This window comes from Anabrus simplex, chromosome 1 (genome assembly GCF_040414725.1).
Source record: "Anabrus simplex isolate iqAnaSimp1 chromosome 1, ASM4041472v1, whole genome shotgun sequence".
Taxonomy (NCBI): domain Eukaryota; kingdom Metazoa; phylum Arthropoda; class Insecta; order Orthoptera; family Tettigoniidae; genus Anabrus; species Anabrus simplex.
The window spans coordinates 940,312,152-940,336,569 of record NC_090265.1 but is presented as its reverse complement, the minus strand read 5'-3'; the positions used below and the strand labels follow the sequence as shown (position 1 = coordinate 940,336,569).

Below are 24,418 nucleotides of genomic sequence, written 5' to 3'. Positions count from 1 at the left end.
TGCGGCTTTGCAATGTAATAAAATTACATAAAATTACTCATAATAATATAACTATCCGATTTCTTTCAAATCATTTCATAAACACTTTCAGAAGTAATGTGAACCAATTTGGACATTTTAAGTGAAACGGTCCAGTAGTTTTTGAGTCTATTAATCTCCAATATAGCAACATTCAATTATTGGTAGTATTGTTAGTATTAATTACTGTTTAATTGTCTTGACCCGCCTTTAGAATTTGACTCTCTTTGGAGTATATTTACTTGTTGTTTGTTTGCCCTCTCTGGCATAATAATTCTTCCTTGGGTTCTGTGGCATTTCTTATGATGTTTTGGTTCGAAGTAGTATAAGCAAGATGGCGGCAAAATAGGTTTAGTTGTTATTGAGATCAGTCAAAATCGTAGTTTACTCTTAACAGGTAAACATCAAGAAAGTCATTGAATTGGAAAGAACTGCATTTTGTTACTAAAATAGTATTTTAGTCGTTGTGAATTCAAGAATTCGATAATACTGCTTGATACTAAAATGCACTTTTTGTTTCAGGATGGTGTACAGTGAAGGAGTTTCTTGAATCCATAGAAATGGTTCTCGTTGAAGTAAAATCATGAATGATACAGAGGCGCAGGCTCATGAGCTTCTGCGCCGAAAAGAGTGGTGTCGTGCTATAGAGCTTTTCGATCAGTTGTTGGCACCTGGATTGAACAAAGGCGTACCTAAAGAGAAGCTCGTCGGTTTCTTGCTAGGTCGGTCTGAATGTTGTTTAGAACTCGGGAGGCATGAAGCTGTTGTGTCCGATTGTCGTCGCGTCATTAAACTCCTCGCTGATGCCGATACGGGGAACAACAATGGTGCCAGAGCTCGTCGACGTTTGGTTCACGCGCTCTTCTCTCTTCGTAGATTTGCTGAGGCTGAAGCAGCTGCAAGAGAATGGTTAGCTTCTGGTAATGGAGCTGCAAGTCAACCTGAAGCAATGAAAATGTTGGAGCGTGTCAGAATAGTTCTTCAGATGGCCAACGGGCAGAAGTCTAGCGGTCATCGTGGTGTCACCTCTCAGCAAAGGTTAGATGAGGAGCTGTTAGCCCTAGACTCGAGACTTGAGTCATGGACTGCTCTTGGTTTGCCTGAGCGTTCACGGAGGAACCGTAAACACCCTGTAGAGTTAATTGATGACTCAAATGAAAGTGAAGTGCTACCTGAAAATATTCTACCTAACAGCATGATGCAGTTACGAAGAAAACATCCCGTAGAACTTGTGAACTCTATCGATATTAACACTGTCCTCAGGCAGAATAATTTTCAGCAGTCTGTTGATCACGGTAAGAACATCCATAATAATACTTCTTTTAAAAGTATATTCAGGCAACATTGCTGGACGTTTTTTTAATTAGATGGGGGTTTTGGATTATATTAGTAGCCTGTTATACTGTTAACTGAATAAGTTTTAATGAACCAAGTGGAATTAGGCACAAATTGAGACACTTATTGAAACTGTTCAGAAGTAAGGGGTGGTTCCAGTAAAACATGGCACGGCTTGGGCGACTTCATGTAACCCTCGGCAGGCTTGTCAACTTATGCATTCTTAGTGACAAGACCATTGGGCTGGATTGGTTAGGTCTGGGGCGTGACAGGACCATTGGGCTGGATGGGTTAGGTCCGGGCAGTGACAAGACCATTGGGCTGGATGGGTTGGGTCCGGCTAGTGACTACACCATTGGCCTGGGGGTAAGCAAATGGGGTCTGAGTGCGCTAGTGTCTCGCGTAACACCACCATTGATCTGGACAGGTTAGGGTAGGTTAGTGACAAAACAATTGGTCTGGGCCGTGTGGACAGTAGCCTGTGCGCCATGGCCATAGATAAGAAAAAACTCCTTGGAGGGAGTGTGTCCCTGAAGGGACCACAGTTCTTATATCAGAGATTGGCCTGAATCTGCAAAAATAAGTTACAGCTGCCAAATTACCTTCTTTTTCTGTCGTGCAAACAGTGTGGTCCTGTACATGTTGCGTTCACTTGCAGTTTTATTCTACGGGTTTGTTAACGGAATGTAATTAAAAATAATGTATAATGGAGAGAATATTAAAACACATTATTTTCCACACTTGGAGATAATAAATCATGCATTAGATATATTTTTGTATCTGATTAGTTTTTCAGTTGATTGTGCTTGTAAATGAATGAAGTGCAGAACCTGTTGAAATTGCCATAATTTTTTGTCTGTAACGTGGTATAAATGAAGGGTCTTGGGACCAATATTCCTCGATATCAGGGTGTTTGTCCACTCCTGTTATAAATACAATTTCTAGGTATGACCACATTAAATCGAATGTAATACCGCTATAGTTATCTCGCAAGCAAGAAGATAACTTGTGTGTACTGAGGAACTGTTGTGCATAACAGTTTGTTTTAATTGCAATTTAAGTCATTCAGTCTGTGTCTAGGAAAATATTGGAAAAAAAGAATGTTGTAGTTTTGCTAGTCATATTAATTTTTATTTATTACTATAATTGATAAGTTATCGCTGTTTGCCCACACAGCTAACGTATTAGGCACTGTGGATGTAGTCACGATATTTTCGCTTTCGCTACCGCCATCTTGGTGATCACTTTCTATCACCACAGTACACTGCTCTACGGTTAAGCTCATTTAATCCAAAAATTGTCATTTCATGCAGTCACTTAATTTACCACGCTTTCGAGGTTATCAGCTGGAATGTGTCGACACTTGTTACGTGATGCAAAGGTGGCACTGAAATAAAAATTAAATATTTGACTATATTTTTCTTTTTTGAGGGTTCCAACAGGTCCACGGTCAAGAGGAGACTTTTAGAGCCTTACAAAGAAAATTATGAACACCCTGGTGACAGCTTTCTAAGCTGTAAGGAAGGAGAGTTGGCATCAAAGTGCTGAAATCTCCAACGCCATGAAACGGCTGAGCTAGTGGTGTCAGGCAAAATGTTAGGTAGGGTAAATTTTTTCTTGCTCTTTTCTACGATTTGTTTTAAGTCACACCAACGCAGATAGGTCTTACGGTGACGATGGGATAGGAAAGGCCTATGAGTGGGAAGGAAGCGGCTGTGGCCTTAATTAACACTTTAAGCACTATGCCCATATGGGATATGGGCGCACTGCTTTCCTGGTTGTGGATGGCGCCTGTATACCATACAGGTGTGATTTTCGCGCATGCTTATAGGCAGCTGCATGTATCTCATATGGTTCCTGTCCCTTGAATAGTTTATTTAATGCCGACTAGAATGCAACAGTTGTCGGAAAGTTCAAACTGAAACGATAAAAAGGGTAGTTTCTCCTTGCCGTGACCTCTAACGAAGCACTCAGTGTACCAGGTGCATAGCACGCCAAATCTGTCGTGCTGTCAGCTGTATTATTACTGTGTTAATACTGTCTGTTCCTGTGCAAATATGTCCTCACGCTGGTTCAGTGATAGTGAGTGATATCTTGGATATTTTATCTGGGGAAGTGGGTTCAGGAAAAGATGACAGTGATCAAGGCTCTGCTTACGAACTAGGTAACGAATCATGTAATAGTTTGGGCACGATTTTTATTTGTTATGTCACTTTCAAATGCAAGATTTCAGCTGCATTATTTTACACCTTTCCAGAAATTTGGGCTTATTTTTTGGTTTACATGAAGAGACACAGGCTGATGATTCAACCGTGGGCCGATGACCTCAGATATTAGGCCCCTTTAAACAAGAAACAACATCAACGTCGATTCACCTGTACCGCAAAAAGAAAGTAATGAGAGGTTGGACTGTGCATAGCCCAATGTTTACAGGGCTACTATACCAAATCAGACTATTCCTAAAATGGTGCATTTCGTATTTCAAATGTAATTGTGTGTTATTTTTTTTGTGTGACTCAAGTAGCGACATTAAATGATTCATTTTTATTTTTTTAACAGCCTTACAGTACTGGTATAACTTGATTGTAAAAGCTTTATCTGTACATTCAAGTTAATGTTTTTCATAATACTAGTATAATTAAATTACTTTAGATATGTACTTCCTGATCATCTTCATATAAGTTGGCTGTCAGCTTCTGACACAAAAATCAGTTATGTGCTAATAGTGCAATATGTGTTTAAAAACTGATCACCACAGTGAGCTACAGTGAGTGAATCATTCCATGTGTGATATACAGGATGTCGCAGGAGGAATGGTCAGTATTCAGGGATATGACAGGAACGATCACTTGTTGAAGCAAAATCTTCATATGGACACATGCACATGCCCTATTCCGAATGGTTTCCGAGATAGAACACATTTAATGTATATTTGCTTGTGGGCTAGTGGCGCGCACAAATGTATCTTACTCACCCAACCTCTTTGACGTTTTGAAATGGGTACAAGTTTTCCAAGTGTAATGTTCACCTCGTGTGACATTGCTCTGTGCAGAAAGTCGCCATGCACTGGTTAGTAGAACTACATTGCACCATTTCAACAATTTGTTGCTGTTCCTGCACTACATGTTCAGAAGAAAAATGGGAACTAGGAAGAATACCTGTTTCATGCAATATGCTGAAAACTCTGGTAAACACTCTACTATGTGGCATTTTAGCCAGCGCGTGTACAAACACAGTTAACCGATGCCTCTCTCTGATACACTCAAATCTTCACACTACTTCACTCACAACACACCATGGACAACTGCGCATTCAAGGGGCTAGTTTAATGGCAGAAAGACATCCCTAGCAATGAGGTTGAAAGCAACGAGGTAGGTTGGGCTAGAATGAAGTGTCAAAGAGGTTGGGCGGGCAAGACACACATGTCTGCGGCACAAGCCCAAAAACAAATGTACATTAAATTTCTCTCTTGGAAGCCATTCAGAATAGGGTGTATGTCGATATGAAGTTTTTTGCTTCAAATGATTGTTCCTGTGATATCCCTGAATATTGACCATTCTTCTTGGGACATTCTGTATGTATAGTTATTAAACACGTATTGCACTAATAGGCGTATCCCTATTTTACAAGTCTTTGCTAGCATGCTCAATAGCTCACAACGAACTTACAAGTAACTACTTTCCTGGCCATTTTCTATTCACCGGAAAGGAGAGATATTCATTTCAGGTATATAATAACCTGTACTGCAATTTGCATAATATTTTATCCCCGCATTTCTATCTTCACGTTTCCTCAAATAATAATTTATTTTGTACAGAAATTATGGCTGCTACGTCTGGCTCCATGGCTAAATGGTTAGCGTGCTGGCCTTTGGCCACAGGGGTCCCGGGTTCGATTCCCGGCAGGGTCGGGAATTTTAACCTTAATTGGTTAATTTCCCTGGCACGGGGACTGTGTCGTCTTCATCATCATTTCATCCTCATCACGACACGCAGGTCACCTACGGGTGTCAAATCAAAAGACCTGCATCTGGCGAGCCGAACTTGTCCTCAGACACTCCCGGCACTAAAAGCCATACGCCATTTCATTTTTTAATTTTTTTTTATGGCTGCTACGAGACTCAAACATCGTCGAGGTTCGTAAACAAGTATGGTGACCACTCAGCAACCGCTTTGGTTAACTGCAGTGTATCTCTCCAAGCATATATGTGTTGCATTGGAATCGGGGATTCATCCATTTTTCGGAAGTTGTTAGCTTGTGGACTTGACATGTTAAAGTAAAATTTGTTCACCTTTCAGTGTTCTGTCATCTTCACTTGGTCCAAAGCAGATGCTGCGACATGACATTTAACCTCAATTTTTTCGAAAATGAAAGCGTGTTGATGTAAACCCTTATACATGAGTTACTGTTGAGTATATCACAAATATTATAATAATATTTATAGATCCATCTGTTGAGTGTCGCTCAACAGGTACATTGGAGCTCATTGAATTTGATTGAACGCAGGGTCTGGCCTCTCCTTGATAGTTGTGGGGCTGTTTTCGAAAATGAAATAAATTTTTGCCTATCGGGCTTGGTTTTCTTGTGACTTGCCAACCTCTATCACATGGAAAATTTATCACATGTAACCTCTTTCTATCAAAATCTTTGAAAACGCTGCATATTGGTTAATCTGCTGTGCCTTAATTTAGTTATTCTGCATATGTAATTGTTGGAAAACAATAGAAATACTGTATGTACAAGGAATTCCCTTACAGGACCCTCAATTCAGGAATTCAGCACCAGGAAATGGTGGGTAGGCAACAATGCCAATGATTCATGCATGTTTCTTTTTCCAGTTGCGTCTCTGCATTGATAGTTCTGACAGCGTGGAAAGTAACTTGTATGTGACTGCTTGTTATTCTAGGTCCTTGAAGGTTTGTATTTTGTGCTAATAAGGAATTTTCCGTATCTGTGTAAATAGTGCAGAAGGGTTAACTCTGAAATCGCAAAAACAAAACCTTACTCATCTTGTAAAAAAGTGCTGCAAACATTATTTCGGGTGTGAGGTTGGTGACCAGGACAAGAATTGGCTCCCCCAGATATGCGTTTGACGTGTTACACTTCTGACAGGCTGGTTAAAAGGATCACGTCATATGCACTTTGCTATTCCCGTGATTTGGAGGGAACCAACAGATCACACAAAAGGCTGTTACTTCTGTCTGAAAAAAATAGCTGGAATCACCTCGAAAACAAGGAAAAGTGTGCAATATCCAAATTTAAAATCTGCTATAAGACATGTATGTCACAGAAAATAATTGCCTGTACTAGTGCCCCTTGAGAATGTGACAGTGAATGAAGATGAATACAGTGACGAACTCGAAGAAGACAGAGAAGGAGATTTTTATGCTGACCCAACATTTGGGCCTTGTGAGTCAAAGGAGCCACACTTTTTGCATCAAGGGGATCTCAACGACCTTGTTCGTGATTTAAATTTGTCAAAGCAACAGGCTGAGCTTTTAGCATCGTGATTAAATGATGGAATCTTCTTTGTAATGGTACAAAAGTATTTTTTGTCAGCACCATGCTGCCTTTCCTGAATAGGCCTATTTCTTGAAGGAAGGCGACATGTTTTTCTTATTGTCTCTATTATGGAGACTCTAGGCCAGGGATGGCAAACCTTTGTCGACTAGCGTGTCAATTAAGGTCTTGGCTATTGCTTTTTACTGCCCAGTGTGCCACCAGTTATTTTCCTTTAAAATCATCATGAAACCCATCATCTGACTTAATTTGGGCATTATATTGCATTACGAACAAAATCCATTCAACAGAATGTTTCATGATTTTGTGCAAACATCACTTCTTCTTCTTCTTTTGCTACCGCTTTTTCCCACACCTGTGGGGTCGCGGGTGCGAACTGCGTCGCACGTGTGGATTTGGTCCTATTTTACGGCCGGATGTCCTTCCTGGCGCCAACTCTATATGGAGGGATGTAATCACCATTGCGTGTTTAGTTGGTAGTGTATTGTGTTGTCTGAATATGATGAGAAGAGTGTTTGGACGGAAACATACATCCAGTCCCCGAGTCAGAAGAATTAATCAGAAGCGATTAAAACCCCCAATCCGGCCGGGAATCGAACCGGGGACCTTCTGAACCGAAGGCCAGTACGCTGACCATTCATCCAACGAGTCGGACTTGTGCAAACATCACTGAAAATAACATTTTTTTTACCGATAAATTTTAAGAATAAAGTATATTTTTATTGCTTTAACCTAATAAAATGTGTACAAAATATGGCCATAAAATTAATTGTGACATACTTCTTTATTAAAGCGTTATGCCATGTTGGTAGATTTTAGACCTATTTATTGCATGTTAAAAACATTAAAACATGTTAGTATGTTGTCTGACGTGCCACTGAAGTCGTGTTCGCGTGTCATCTAGCGGCACGCGTGTCAAAGGTTCGCCATCCCTGCTCTAGGCCATGGTTCAGTGTAATTGAGTGGCGCTTGTTCATGGATTCTAGCAAAGTTAGTCTCAAAACAGTAGCCTATTTCTCCACAATGAGGGCAAATTTTCTTCTGTTCCAATTTTTTGTGCAGTTAACCTGAAGGGGACATATGAGAACTGTTACTCACACTTATCCAATATGAGAAATACAAATGGCACATATGTGGAGATTTCAAGGTAATTGCACTTCTGCTTGGCATGCAGATAGGGTATACAAACTGCTGCTTTCTATGCAAGTGGGACAACAGAGACAGACAAAACCACTGTTGCGGGAAAGATGGCCTGCTCGAAATGAACTACTGTCTGGACAGAGAAATGTGCTGAACACTCTTCTTGTTGACCCCAAAAATGTGTATCTACCTCCACTGCAATATAAATTAGGTCTCATCAAAAACCGTGTCAGCAGTGTTGCCAACTTAGCGGATTTTCCGCTAAATTTGGCGGAATTAGAAGACCGTCGGCGGAGAAATGTATCATTTAGCGGACAGCAGATTTTATGGTGGAATTCTAGCTTTATTATAGCGGAATTTAGCGTTTTATCCGTTGTGTGTTTTTTAAAAATTTCTACTCCAGTCTGTCTTCGAGCTATTCTGTATTTCTTGTCAGGAGCTAGCAGGCACATGAGGAAAACATGTTATTTGGATTTGATGTTATGAGATCATGGTATAATAAATTTGTAATGCGTGGGGAAAGTGCACTTATATCTTAGTTGACGAATGACGACAGATAATGAAACTATTTATATTTATGCTATGAAGGAAGACCGTCTAATGAACTGGCCTGTTCTGTGTGTGGGCCTTGAGGTAGAGGATTCACCTAGTTTGCACCCGGTACTAAAACGCTTACAAGTTTTAGCTCGCCACCTCACAGGCAGGGGGGCAGCACGGACGATCCACGTCCTAGCACTAGAACAGCAACAGACGAATCCGCCTTTGAACTCTGTGACGTGAATGAGGACGACTAATTGACTTTCTAAGAATATTCCTCTCACTAGTTCCAGTGAAACTCAGAGATCAAGCGAGTGTAGATATTTACTTATATTATTATTATTATTATTATTATGTCCGGCTCCATGGCTAAATGGTTAGCGTGTTGGCTTTTGGTCACAGGGGTCCCGGGTTCGATTCCCGGCAGGGTCGGGAATTTTAACCTGAATTGGTTAATTTTGCTGGCACGGGGGCTTCATCAACATTTCATCCACATCACGACGCGCAGGTCGTCTACGGGCGTCTAATCGAAAGACCTGCATTTGGCAAGCCGAACTTGTCCTTGGACACTCCCGGCACTAAAAGCCATACACCATTTCATTATTATTATTGCTAATTTTTATTGCTCATTATTTGAGATCGGATTTCTTGGCGGAATTTTAGCGGATTTTTATTAGTATTTAGTGGATCTTGAAAATATAAGTTGGCAACACTGGAACTGGCCTGTTCTGTGTGGCCCTTGAGGTAGGGGATTCACCTAGTTTGCACCCGGCAGTAAAACTCCTACAAGTTTTAACGCACCGGTTCACAGGCAGGGGGTTAATCCCAGTGAAACTCACAGATCAGGTGAGTGCAGACATTTACTTTTATTATTATTAGGTATTTATTATTACTGCTCATTTTTATTGCTCATTATTTGAGATCGGAGTTCTTTGCGGAATTTTAGTAGTATTTAGCGGATCTTGAAAATATAAGTTCGCAACACTGCGTGTCAGACCTATGGACAAAACTTCACCGCATTCAAGTACTTGCGAGAGAAGTTCACTAGGGTCAGCGAAGCAAAAATAATGGAAGGAGAATTTGTAGGACCGCAAATTAGGGAATTAATAACTGATGGACATTTCCTTGATTTGTTGAGTGATGTAGAAAAAATGGCGTGGCTGTCTGTGACAAGTATCTGTAAGAACCGTTTTAGGCACTTACAACGCAGAAAGCTATTGCGATATTGTACAGAAACTACTAAGACCATACCATCATATGGGATGTAGCATGTCATTTAAACTACATTTCTTGAATGATCATTTGAACTTTTTCCCAGATAATCTTGGCACCGTTAGAGATGAACACGCGAATGGTTCCACTACCAGAGGTGCCAACTATTACGGATTGTTCGTAATTATTACGGATTTCACCTCACAATTACGGAGTTACGGTCAAAGGGGGAATAATTACGGAAAAGCTGACATTATCACAAAAAAATAATTTTTGACGGAAACAAAAGAAAAGGAAAAATGTTGAGTCCTTTCGAGCCTTTCTCCTAAATCGACTTTATTTCAGTGCTTGTGAGTTGGCAACGATACTTGTTCGATCGTGACTTCCTTTTGCTACCCATAAGCGTTGTAAAATTAATTGTGAATGAAGGAGCTCCACTACAAATCCTTCAGTAATGTTGTATTTGCTGTGTTAAGTGTACCTGACAGTTGACAGAAAGATCTGCACTGCACTGGTATCGCGTATGGTTCAGAAAACGAAAATGTCATCACAGTTGGAAGGATGCTTCAAGAAAAACTGCACTGAAAAGCAGCTGCTGCGTGAGAAACAAGCTACAAGGAATGTTTTATCATAGAACCAACAGGTTGCGTGCAAATGTTATTGTGTAATATGATATACTTTTCGATAGATTGCTAGAGGGAAGTGCAAAAGGGGTGTGTCATTATCAAGAAGGAAGGCGTATGCTTTGGACTTGACTCAAAATTTTTCTAGGGGGCAGAGGGCAATTACTGATAATCCACTTCAAAGTTGGCACCTCTGCACTACAATATTTTTCAAATGGAAATCGTCATCTAGGCAATTGGAGTGTTGCATGGTAGTCCAACTACTGCTGGACCTTATGAACAGATATTCCTGAGGCAAAGTATTGCAGGAAATTCAGCAAGAAACATTTTTAGGTATGTTTCTGCACTTTCTTTTACTTCTATGCTGCTCACTTCTTTGATTTCTGTGTACTGACAGATTTCTTTGCAGTTTACATTTAGAACTCTTATTACAGGAGCGTGCCATTTTGTCAGACGCATTAATACATAGGCTGAAGTAAGCATTTATGAAACCTGTTATCACAGGAAAACTGAGGCCGATAGAGAAATTCTGAAATTAGATCTGGTTTCAGGAATGAATTACCGGCATCTTCTAGTAACAGTCTTTCTTGTTCTAGTGACAGGTTTTTTTTTTAAAACTTTTTTTTTTTTTTTAAAGACCAGTGTTACAGATATGTCTTGTTAGGTTATCAGCCTGGAGGCTGGTTGGATTCTCAAGTAGTACCACCAAAGGGTATGCAGTTTTGGGGAAACAGCAAAAACTGATGGTGCTGCCGAAATGGGAGATGCTAGGCATGATGAGGAGTGAAGTAGTAAACCATTGCTTTCTTCAGTGTATCGGAAAGTACTGTTGTAGCAGATTGGCCCCTGTGTGTAACACCTTTCATAATACTCAGATGCTATTAGTTGCGTCCATATTGTCGCAGCCGTAACAAAACTTTGGTGGAAGGTGCATCTTGTAGTCTGTGCCAAGAGACAGATGAAAAAATGCTGCATCTATCAAGATGATAATTGTGGATTATGAAATAGAAAATGAGCAATTGGACAGGTGATGTAGATGCTGATTCCCGTAGGGAACCTAAAATATTTGTCCCGAATGAGTAAATTGAATATAATGGTCCGTTTGGTATTATAAATTTACTCATTCGGGACAAATATTTTAGGTTCCCTATGGGAATCAGCATCTACATCATTTGATGGCCAGGCAGGCATCTATTTTTGGAAATGAGACATAGCTCTCATAGTGCATTGGCATTGCTGGTGGCTTCAAATAGCCTATGCAGTGGCCTCCACGGTATGCACTAGCCCTGCGTCTTGGGTGGTGTGCTAAGTCCCAACTGACGAGCCTAACTTAGCACACGAGGGCGAAACGCAGGCAACCAAGAATGAGTTAGCTGGAAAATTTATAATGTCCAATAACGGACCATTATATTGGTATTACAATTGGACAGGGTCATTGGTTTTTGTTGAAACACTGTCTGTGAGAGTGAGCCTTAATTGGAGATCTCCCTTATTCAGTGTGGACACACTGCCACACCTTCAGATTTTTTCAGTAATTTATTGTATCATATCATTATGGATATTCTGCCACACTTTCAATTTTCTTTTCAGTTTTTTTTTTTTTTTCATATCCGTATGGATACACTGTGAAGATTACAGAGGCATTGCTTTTATATATATATATATGATCCTTAATGGATTCAGTGCCATCCTAGTTACAGCTTTAGCAAGGATGTTGCAGGAAGACAAAGGTACTAAAATATTTATTGGAACACATCACTGCAAAGAAACTGGACAGAAGAATACTGTATGCAAAGGAGAAGAGAAGATTGCTGACTCCTGCAGTTTGATGCTCTTTTTGTTAATAGCAGTTTAGTGGCTGACATGGCTGGCTGTACATTACCATCTGTTGACAAGATGCCTCTTAGTGACACACCATTGATATGGACAGACCTGACTCATAGATACTTATCATTGGCCTCAGTTGTTTGGTGTACATAATAAAGAGCTTACTTGGCGATTAAGGTAGGCACAGTGCATCACTTCAATAATACCTTGGCTGTGTCATTGGTCGCCTGTCTGGATTGAATTCTGGGAGAGGCACCATTCTGTTATAAATTCCAGGTAATCTGACTGTTAAATGCAGGCAATGTGGAAAATATTGGATATTGTATATTTTTCTATTAAAAGGAAATGTATTTTGGGGGGTGAGTTGGTGGGTTCCTAGCCTTGACAATGAATACATTGCTCTTCTACAAATAGTATGAGGTAAGATTTATGTTGTAATATAAATAAAATATGCCCTACTGTTGGGCGCTAATTGTAATATGCCACTAGCTGCTTGCAAAATTCTTAACCCGCGAGTCATCGCTGTATGAGATTTTCTCTCACATTATTTTGTATTGTGAGTTTACTTCGTAGTGATGCAAGGGAGGTGACTGTACCCTCTTCTAGCTGAGTTTGTAACTGTCATGAGTAAGGCGATTCATATTTGAAGGGTGTTATGTTGAAGTCGAGTTGGAAACTTTCTCCCGTTGTTGGCGTTAGTATTTGACTTAAGTCCCACGCAAAACATTCTGCGTTTGCAGTTACTCATAAATGAGTCTTCAAAAATTATGAGTTGGGGAAGAATTGCTGGGTAATAAGCGCTGTTACAAACTCTAGCTAACTCAAATGTTAGAGAGAAGACCTATTGTAGTTTATTCTTGCGTTCGTTTTGCGATTGTCAGAAAGTTCTATATTAATAACTGTTATTATTTGTTTTACGTCCCAATAACTACTTTTTACAGATTTTGCAGATGCTGAGGTGCTGGAATTTTGTTTCACAGAAGTTCTTTTAGATGCCAGTAAATCTCTGGCTGATGTATCTGAGCACCTTCAAATACTACCGAACTGAGCTAGCATCAAACCTGCCAACTTGGGCTCAGAGAGCCAGCGCCTTAACCATCGGAGCCATTCAGCCTGGCACTCTTGTGAATATTACGTACTGACATGTGACGGACCTAATGACTAATTTCCATTAAGTAGTAATTTTTTTCTGTAATATAGGCTAATCATTTCTTTTCTTATCTAAAATGTATAATACAGATTTTGCATTCCATTTCAGTAATTAATTTCACTCACACCCCGCAAAATTGTGGAAGATATATTTATTTTAAATGAAGTTTTTTTTTTTTTTGCTAGTTGCTTTATGTCGCACCGACACAGATAGGTCTTATGGCGACGATGGGACAGGAAAGGGCTAGGAGTGGGAAGGAAGCGGCCGTGGCCTTAATTAAGGTACAGCCCCAGCATTTGCCTGGTGTGAAAATGGGAAACCACGGAAAACCATTTTCAGGGCTGCCGACAGTGGGGTTCGAACCTACTATCTCCCGAATACTGGATACTGGCCGCACTTAAGCGACTGCAGCTATCGAGCTCGGTAAATGAAGTTTAATGTGAGAGAAAGTCTCATGTGCGACCACTCGTGTTACAGTTCATCTAGCGACCACTCGCGGGTTAAAGGGTACAAGTCCAAGCATAGAAACTTTTCAGGAGGAAGAAATAACATTCTCCAGTTTAAAATATAAAAATAGGAACTAGTCCTTGTATGCCATCCTGTAGAGTCCCATACTGCAGTTATGTGTGTAAAATTGTACTCAATTTGGAAAATATATGCTATGGATGCGGCGATTTTTGTCACGAGGACTTGTCCCATTTTAGCAATAAATGAAAGATAACAGAAGAAATTGTTGTTTTATTAAAATATTTCAAAGTAAACAGCTTGTAACACACATGAACAGTGGCTGAGCACAAGAGATAACACTTTTAAATCAAATTGCTTCTTATAGAGTAGGCTTACACAAGAAAGGAAGTTACGAGTTTCAGAGAACTGCACTTCAGTCAACTTCATCCACATCTGTGGTTGGCCATGTCTTTAGCTGATTATAGAAATCCTGATACTGTGGATCTGTTATGTACTCGTATTTCATCTTCTCAACATCCGTCTTCTCCTGCTTTGGCATTAATTAACATTAAGTAAAGGTTATATGAATCAAAATATTAATTCTTGTACCATACCTGAATGTAATTATCACTTGGCAAATTCCATTGAAATAAAATTTAAATTGAGTGAATAAATAAGTAAATGACAATAATAATAATTTATAATTTGCTAAAATTGGAGGTAAATGGGCACAAGAGGTCATCATAGGATCCCTCAATTCAGAATATTAATAATAATAATAATAATAATAATACTAAAGGGTAGAGCATAAAAGATTTAATTCAGGTTGTGTTCATAGAGCTGCAAAACTGATAATCTGCTGACTGGGCTTTACTTATTATCCTTTGCAAATGTTAGAAAATGGTAGGAACATGCTTACAAGGCTACCATAAATACATTTAATTAACTGTTTTAATCTAATATATCTATATATTAAAAAAGAAACAAGATCTTGTAAATTTGTGTAAATTATTTACACATTTCTATAAAAATCAGAACAACCCTAATCCCACATATACGGTACTTCTCTTTCTCACCACCTTTAGAATAGATGGTTACTTGCTCCTGTAGCTTCCTGCTTCCATGCCTGGATTTTCAGTCTCATGTTCTGGAACTCCAGGAACATCCTCAGTTTGATTTTCCTGCGAAGATCCATCTCCAGACTTGCACTGTATTATCCTCTCTCTTGTTGGATACTCCTACTCACTGCTGACATAAAGCGCCACCCAACTTGATGCACTTGGAAAAAATATCGGGCTACTCCTCATTGCCCAATAGACTGATGATAATTTGTGTGCGACCTTTTTTAGGCAGTCTACAGTCTATCCCTCACTTTATAATACCAACACACAAATACACTCTCTTAAACATAAATATCTTACTAGTAGCATGATATACTGACGACAGTCACGATCCACAAGCACCGAGTACTGATTGAGAGTAAACACAGAACAAGTATTAACTGAGCAGTATGAGTAACGTCACGTGTCCTCTGAATCCAAATAAATAATCCCTCTCCAGACTAACACTTCCTACGTATATATGTCCTCGCTACACACCTTTTCTACTTCACTCAAAATGCAACTTTTCCGTTCCATCACTCCACATTTTCACAGTAAGGTGCTTGGACTAACCCAGCCTGCCAAGTTTTCCATTTTGTATGCATCATATACACGTGACGATGTTTACCTGGACATCCATGTCCATGGTTTTACCGAAGATTACACACGTAGGCTAAGTTGAAATGCCTAACTATAATAATCCAGATATGTAGCCTACATTACAGTATTATAAATTAATTTTGGCATACTAATAACATGACTGCCTCCATACTTATTTACTGTACATAATAAGCTATCACACATTTATAATATACAACAACCTAGACAACCGTGCTTGTAACATGGTACATATTACTGTGTGATTTAAATTTTGAAATAGTGCAGCTTATGGTGTGGTGCATATTATACAGTTTCACCATTCCCAGAAAGTGATAAAATCTGTCATATATTTCCTCTCCCAGCTTTTTTGTTGTTAGTGACTTGATCGTTTCTTCTTCAGGAGGTATTCTGACACTCTTCAAAGGTCTTTCTTTTTTCAACAGGGTGTTTGTTAGCTACTGCCAGTCAAAACTTCTTCAGTGTGCAAGTCAAGGACTAAGCTTGTTGGCGTGTTTCACACCACATAATCATCATCATAGAAATTCACTCACGGGTGAATATAATAAATTTACGGCCGATGACCTGCAATGTTAGGCCTCTTAAAACAACAAGCAGCATCAGAATATAATGATTATCTTCTGAGTGTAAGAATGTTGCTGATTACTTATGGGTTCTTAGATGGCTAAACAGATTAATTCTGGAACCACAGGCTGTGTACAGTACTGGCACATTCAGTCTACCAAAGCTCCTTGTTTTAAAACTTGGTGATCACCTCTTCTGTGATTTTTTCCTTCTTTTCTATAATTTTTTATTGGACCTTTGCCTTCATCGCCTTATTCAAAATTCATGGGCATCAGCATAAGTATCCAACTGTTGTTGATGCAGATCAATCTAGTTTAGCCATAAATATTATTACGAAACTACCTTCCAAGTTCCACAATTTTTCCTGTGACACCATCTGGTGGCATATAAAAGAACCTTTTCTGTAAACAGTCTCCAGTGTTTTAATCATGGTCAGGGTTCCAATCCAACCTCTCTTGGTTAACCATTATTCTTTTCCATATGTTTACGAGGCCTAGGGAGTCTTTCATTTTCACGCCATTCATGGCCTTTCTCTTTCTTTTGCCAATGCCTTAATTTTTTTAAAAGTTTTGGACCTGTTACAATTTCCTTCTGATTAGTGTCAATAAAACCGGGCGAGTTGGCTGTGCGGTTAGGGGCGTGCAGCTTTGAGCGTGGATCCGGGACAGTGGGTTCAAGCCCCACTGTCGGCAGCCCTGAAAATGGTTTTCTCTGGTTTCCTGTTTTCACACCAGGCAAATGCTGGCTGTACCTGAATTAAGGCCATGGCCGCTTCTTTCCCACTCCCAAGCCTTTCCTATCCCATCGTCACCATAAGACCTATCTGTGTCGGGGCAACGTAGAAAACAAATTGTAGTGTCAATAAAGGACGGTTGCTTAGTTGTAGTTCCGCTTAAACAATCGCCACCACCACCTTAACTGTGTTCCAATCCTGGTTTCTTGATAATAGAGTTGTACATGTTAGTACACAACCTTCAGACATCTTTGATATCCTTAACAAGCTTGGTACCGTAAAACAGGGTAACTTCGGCCACTTTTTCGTATATTTTTAAAAATAAAATGTGAAATATTCACCCTAATTTTCTGAAAAAATATAATATAAATTCTGCCATATTTGTTCTTCATTTTTAAATATGAACATAATTCTAATTGTTATTCACTAATGAATAATGATTATCAAAAGAGTGGCTGGAGTTACTCCATGTTTTGGGGTAACTTCGGCCGCCATAAAAATAACTCAAGAAACGGAAGTTTTCTTCGATGTAGTGTTACTTCGGCCACCGTGAATGTTTTTTAAAAACCTGAAAAACGCGTTTTCCTCTACGTTCTTGGCATGGCCGAAGTTACCCCGGAAGAGGACAACTTTTATCACAAAACTATTTCCTGAAACACCTATTAGAATAAAATGCATCAAATTGTGTTGATAACTTACCAGACAAATTTACATTTTGACCCCATAAACCACTGGAATGGAGAATTGAATGCTGGGGCTAGAGAACAGTTTGTTTTCTGCTGTTACCAGAGAAGACAATAGTCGGGGCTGCGAAAAAAATCGATTGACTCAACAATGAGCCCGCCTATGTTATTTGGACTACCGAGTGTTGTTAGAGCATTCTATTGTATGTGCATTTTAGTTGTTGCAAGTGGTTCATATTTTTCAATATAGGAGGCAGGAGAAAATAAGTGTTGCTATTCATCAGTGGCCGAAGTTACCCTGTATGGCCGAAGTTGCCCCACTTTATGGTATCAGCAGAATGTTAGCCTGTTCTGACAATAGAATGCGTCAATGAGATCGTGAAGATGTGTGACCGGCTTTGTTCAGGCCGTCCAAGGTTTGCTAGGACACCACAGCCCATCGGTGCTGTGAAATAAAAGAATTTACTGAAGTCCTCCGCAGAAACAAAAGGCAAGTCTATCAGTGCCGAGAAACAAAAGAATTTACTGTATAAAAAAAGATAATGACAGGTGGGATGAATGTTTCAAAACAATGTCCTGAATGCTAAGAAGTGCTCTTGGTCTAAAGGTACTTTGTCGTAGCAGTAGATCCTTGCCCTTTCCTATTCTTGCGCAGTCGAAAACGTTTGGTGTGTTAGTGTGATGTCAAACCGCTAGCTGATGAGAAGGTTTTGACAGTTGATTAGCAGTTTAACTGTCAAAATGATTGCGTCTATGCCACAGATACAGTCTATGAATCCAGAGAGCACTTCATCTGGCATCAGTGATGGTTTGGTGGGTTGTTTCTTGTGATGACATTTCAAACATTTCCAGCATGCAAGACCAAAACCACTCAAAATGATAGCAAGTAAATGTTCCTGTCGTTACTTCCATTCTGGCAGTCCAGATTTCAATCCTTTGAATTACAAATTGCAGTCAGTGCTTGAGAAGGTGGTATGCTGGAAGAAACATCCTTATCCCTACAGTCTGTAAAGAGTCTCAAAGACTACTCTAGCTAATTTTTGCATGAATATGTATTCGACACATTTCATGCCTGGTCAGGAAGGTTGAAGTTGTGTATCCAAATTCAGTCTTTATACCACTTGCGTTCATCTTTATAATTTCATTTTGTCTCATTCCTTTTCTTGTGCTCTGGCTTTTGTCTTATCCTACACTTCTAAAATCAAGACAGATCTTCAATTTGTTAAGTCCCCTCAACGAGTGTTTAAGACTGCCCTCCTGATGAAGGTGGGAAGCAGGTATGAGGTCGTTGGGGGCTGAGAAGAAATAGGTGTAGATGAACTGGAATTGATGAGGAAAGAGCCAATCTATATGAAGATACCAGTGTATGAACCTATGGATCCTTGTCCTTTTGAGTTTGCTTTCTACTTCCTCTTCCCACATGGACCTGTCATAGTGTTTATTTTGTGTTCCTTTTGATGTTCTCTTCTCTCTATATGTGGCTTGATTTGCACTTTTGTTGTTCTTTTCCATTACTTGTTTATCCAGTTTTGTTTTCCCTTCTTTCAGATTATCTCTTTCGAGAAACTTTTTCGATGTAATTCAGGATAGCCGAGGCAAGTAGTCACTGGCTTCTCACCAAGTCAGCCACTGCTCAAATCCGAGCCTTTGCTTGTGAGATTTTTTAAATGAAAAGTCTTGTCTCTGTGGTTCATATTCCGTGCAAAAACTGGATGTCCTGTGGCTGTGATTACAATATCAACAGTCATATAAAACTTCAAGCTTACTTTCCAATCTAATTTGAAGCCAAGAGCACTTATCTATTCATCTATGTAACAAGAACAAGTATTTTTCTCCTTGTCTACTTTTTATAGAATGCTCCTCAGTTGGTTTCTTCTGCTGTTCTATTTTACAAATTTTTTTTGCCCCATTGCAAGCACAAAGTTTGTAGATTTCACAACCTCATTTATTCAAATTCCATTATCACTTTGTTGTTTTGTTGTGTATCCTGCTGTGGAATGACAAACATGCCACATACAAAGCAGCTTAGATTTTCACAGCCAGAATCTTGATTTAAAAAATATTCTGGCCTTATAGGCCTTGGTCGAATTGGGTTTGTTGTTTCGAACCACCAGTAACTGCACCTGGCATGGTCAGGGACCGCTCTTTAAGCGTCATTAGTGGCTGCGCTCCCCCAATATACAGAGTGTATCTGAAATACTGTTTACAAATGCCAGAATGGGTGTCCCCGAAGGACAGAGATGGAATCTTTTTGTACCAGTGCGGAGAGATGTCACATTGCGAAGAAGCCACAGGTCGTCAGATCCATTCAGTTAGAGCATTCTTCAAAATTGCAGAGATGTGTTCTCCAAACGAGTTGTCTTCTTCCCGGCTTTATCCCAATTACCTGAGGTTGACGCTGTGTGCAGAGTAAGCTACGTTTTTTTTTTTTTACAGTTTATCATGTCGCGCTTATACAGACAGGCCTTTTTATGATGATGGGATAGCAAAGGCCTAGGACTGGGAAGAAAACAACATGGCCTTAATTAAGGTATAACCTGGAGTAAAAATGGAAAATCTCTGAAATCATCTTCAGGGTTTATGACAGTGGGGTTCAAACTCCACCATTTCCTGAATGTAAGCTGACATCCATGTGAACCAAACCACATAGCCGCTTGCTCTTTGTAAGCCCAGTTTTATGGCTGGATGCCTTTCTTGTTGCCAATCCTATGCAGATGGATGTATTCACCATTGCACGTTTTTGTGGTGGTTGGCAGTGTGATGTGTTGTGTGTAAAGGAAGATATGTATTAAGGTGAACACAAAGACCCAGTTCCCAAGCTGAAGGAATTAACCAGACACAGTTAAAATTCTCTGCCCGGCTGCTTGTGTTATGATAGCACAGTTTGTAATTCTGTCAAGGACTTGTAAATCGTAAAAGTATGAAGAAGATCATATTGCAGCATCATGTGATATGACAGGTTCTTTGCATTCAAACTGTCTGGGAGGACTGGCTAAACAAACCAATGTAACCATAGATTGCACATACATCTTAATCTTTACTGTGAAGTAGCCTGCCTGTTGTGATTACACGGAGTTGGAACACGTGTAACTTAACTGTAAAAGTAGGTCCATGGAAACATACAGCATAAGTGATATAGTTGATATTATGTTGTTAATGTATAGTTGTGCAGATGGAAGCAGTACTGAGGCTAGGCGTCTGTATCATGACATGTTCCTATGTTGTCGCCTCCCTAGTTACTCAACATATCCAGCCATTGAAAGATGCCTGAGGAAAATGTTGATTTGCACATTCAAAAGGTGTCAAATAACAAGTATCCGAAACCCTGATGATGAGGAACGTATTTTGAGTTGTTAGGATGATGGTCTAGGTACCATTGCGAGAAGAGTAGCAGCAGAGCATCAAATGTCCCCAATGACTGTCTGGAGAGTGTTGAAGGAGGAAGGATGTTTCCCATATTTTCAACGGGTGCAGTGCCTCCAATTGTAAGACTATCCATTAAGAGAAGCATTCTGCAAAGTCTCCTTGACCATACATGGATTCACAATTATTTTCGCATGTATTATTCACGAATGAAGCAGCATTTAACTGGAACAGAATAGTGAATTTCTGCAATCATCTATGGACAGAAGTAAACCATCATGGTGTAGTGCAGTCACGACACCAGCAACAATTTGGCCTAAACATTTGTGTGAGTGTAGTGGGTGATTCTTAATACGGCCATATGTTCTTCCGTACAGGCTCAGGAACAAATTACGAGAGTTTCTTGTAGAATATATACCTGGTTTGTTTGTTGATAGTGCGTTTGTGGTTAGACAGCGCGTGTGATTCATGCGCAATGGTGTTCCACTACATTATAACCATGAGGTGCAGACGGTCTTGAATGTCACCTTCAGCAATAGTTGGATAGACAGAGAAGGACCAATTTCATGGTCTCAGTGTTCAACCGACCTAATTCTGGAGATACTTTTAGGAATCCGTGCCGAAATGTTTCCTATGTCTTTTCATTTTCATATTTTTGTAAATTAATCTTACAGATTTCTTTGTTGCTTGTATGGTGTCTGCATTTGCATTCTTGTCTGGTACAAATTGGTTCATTTAAAAATCTGTGCGTATGTTTGATGCAGAGGTGCCAAGAGACTCTGGTAACTTTTATTTTCTATCATTGGCAATGTTGATGTGTTATCAAACAGCACACGAGCGAATATCACAGTTACTTGACAGTGAACACAACAGAGCCAAAACAAGCATCTACCACATATGCTTGATTTCACTCAGTGAGTGTACAAGTCTCCTACCACTGCATACTTCACTCCATCGGGTACACGTTCGCTGTCGTTTTTATCTCCTGTTTCAGAAATTTAGTAACACTTATGCAGCCACATATTTCTTTGAAATGAAGTAGCCTACTTGCCAGACATGCCACTTGCACAGTTTTTCTTCTATTCATTCAAAGAAATTTGTTCAAAGTATGTCGTATACACCCTAATGTGGCAGTGGCGCGCTCTTCTCTGCACGGTCTGGACTTTTGCTTTGCCGAAGGAATTGGTACTGCTTTTTTATGTACATTTTTGTGCTTAGCGGTCACTAGTTGCCTGTAACTTCCCCTTGTTGCTCCCTGTTCCTTCATCCACCTGGCTTCTGTAGCCACAACATTAGTCCATTACTGACCTTTAGAGTATTGCAGTGGAATTATTTCCCTAATTTTAAAAACATGTAAAACAAACAACTCTTCTCACTGAGAATCAGTGACTTTTAGTCAATAGCTCACGTACAGTACTAGCTAGCAACATTGATCCCAGAACGATCTGCTTCTGCAATCTTGTGGACAGTGTCAGAGGGAAATGAGGGCGCAGAAGCACTTGGGTTTATGCTGGGAGACATACTAGTTGCTCTAGCAACTGCTGGCTCCATCTACGATGCTGCTGGCTGTCGGTGCTTCCTTTTGGAAGATTCTTTTTGACTAATGCTTACTAGATCCATGTTACTCGTGAACTAAACTTTGTTAGTTTCACAAAAGATGTGCTTTTTTTTTTTTTTTTTTTTGTAGTTGAACTCTTGAATATATTACAGGGTTCTGAATTAGTGATGCTTTCTTTTCTGTCATGTTTGAAGGTTACTAAAGTTTTGTTATTTTGTTTTCAGTGACGATGGGAATTGAAGACATTCAACTAGATTCAAGAACTGACGATGAAAAACCTTTAGTTCCGGAAAATGTTAATAATCCTGTGTGTAGTTATTGTTCTGTGTCGTTTTCTGATCGTTTAGAACTTCGTGCGCATTGTCAATCGGAAAGCCACCAGACTATGATAATGTCAGACGAAGGTCGGGACTGGAAGTGGCGGCCTCCCCCACGTGGTCTGACATCGGACGCTTACTCACTGTGTGAGAGTTGGGCGGATGGAGGGGGTTCCTGTCGGTATGGTGCCCAATGTGTAGAAGCTCATGGACCAGAGGAATTAGCAGAGTGGAGTGAACGATTTGAATATAGGAGAATGAAACTTCAAAGAGCGTGTGAGAAAGAATTGTTCGGGAAGTCGTACACAGAGCAGCTACTTGAAAGGTAAGCTAAATCTTGTTCGAGAAATGTGTTTGCATACTCATATGTTCAAATGGGTAATTTTATCCATTTTCATGACAATTTACCAACTTAATGAGATTGGCACTACATGGGGGGTATGTCTGTAAATTTGGCAATTTTGTTAATAAATCATGACAGTGGTTCAGTCTTGGTGGAAGGATAGTATGTGTGGGTTTTGAGACCTATACAACTTCATGATAATGTAGTGTCTACTCATTGACGCTGATTTTGATTTTATACGCCAATTTAAAGCTCTTCTCCCAGATAGGTAGGCTCTCTGACTGTTAGAAAAAGGAGGGTGACTTTCTATGGTTATGAAGCAAAATTGTTTCCTAGCAAACTGACCAACTGCATGTTCACCTTCTGGCAAAAGAAAAACGTGGCCGACAGATTGGCCGCCAGCATTTTTAGCAGCAGCTCGCATGATTGATAGATTGGCTGCCTGGCACTATAAGAGTTAAATGACCCAAATACATAATCTTTCTTTATCTCCATTAGAAACATCTTTTCATGAACATTATTGACATTCATATTACTGAATCAAATCCCAGTGCACCACTGCACATAAAAGGAAATTCCATTAACACACTAAGCAAATGCTGGAGCTTACCTTAAATAAGGCCACGGCGCTACTTTCCCTACCCTAGCCCTGTTTCGTCCTTCCATCGCCGAAAACCTTTGGTATATTAGTGCGGTGTTAAAGAAGTAGCAAAAATGAAACATTTGATTATAGCATGGCATCCCTTCTGCTATGGATTGTGTGCTTGGCATGCAGAGATGTTCCACTGCTGCAAACATTCCATTCTGTGTGAATTATTACATTTAAATTAATGTGCCAGAGCAGTCTGTGTGGAGACCATGTACCTGCTGTTCCTCAGAAATTTTGTCCTGTGGAAGCAAGCCTTCAATGATAAATGATTTCCCCTTATTCTTTAGAGACTCTGAACCACTTTGTTAGGTTAGAGAAGCAGCCATGCATGTTAGTCTTGGTCTTTCATGTCAAATGACATTTTCTGTAAATGATTAATTTGATTTTGCAATTCTGTTATGGTTTAATTGCCCTAGAAGTCATACTTTGCATACTTTGTGGGTATACGATCTCTTATATGTATTGCCATACCAGAAAACTTAGATGATATCCATAACCTGTCAGAAGGAAATGGACCCCATAATCACAAAATTGGATTTACAGTAAAGATAATACACAATAAATATACAACAATTAGCAAACTAATGATCCAAATCACCCATAAAAGAACTACAATATAAAAAACAAGCCAAAGTGAAGACACTCAAAAGCCCAAGAACTAATGGTAGACAGCAAAATCAC

The 24,418-nt window shown here is 39.7% G+C and overlaps 1 protein-coding gene across 2 annotated transcripts in view; it reads left to right on the top strand.

Moving 5' to 3' along the window:
- Positions 1-347: 347 nt before the first annotated feature.
- Positions 348-24,418, top strand: part of Helz (Helicase with zinc finger) — a 454,315-nt gene continuing 430,244 nt past the window's right edge. For both annotated transcript variants that reach the window (XM_068225301.1, XM_067136674.2), the window contains exons 1-3: positions 348-415; positions 541-1,313; positions 22,653-23,070. In XM_068225301.1, the coding sequence (XP_068081402.1) occupies positions 602-1,313; positions 22,653-23,070 (1,130 nt within the window). In that variant the 5' untranslated portion in view covers positions 348-415; positions 541-601. The remainder of the gene's footprint in view (positions 416-540; positions 1,314-22,652; positions 23,071-24,418) is intronic.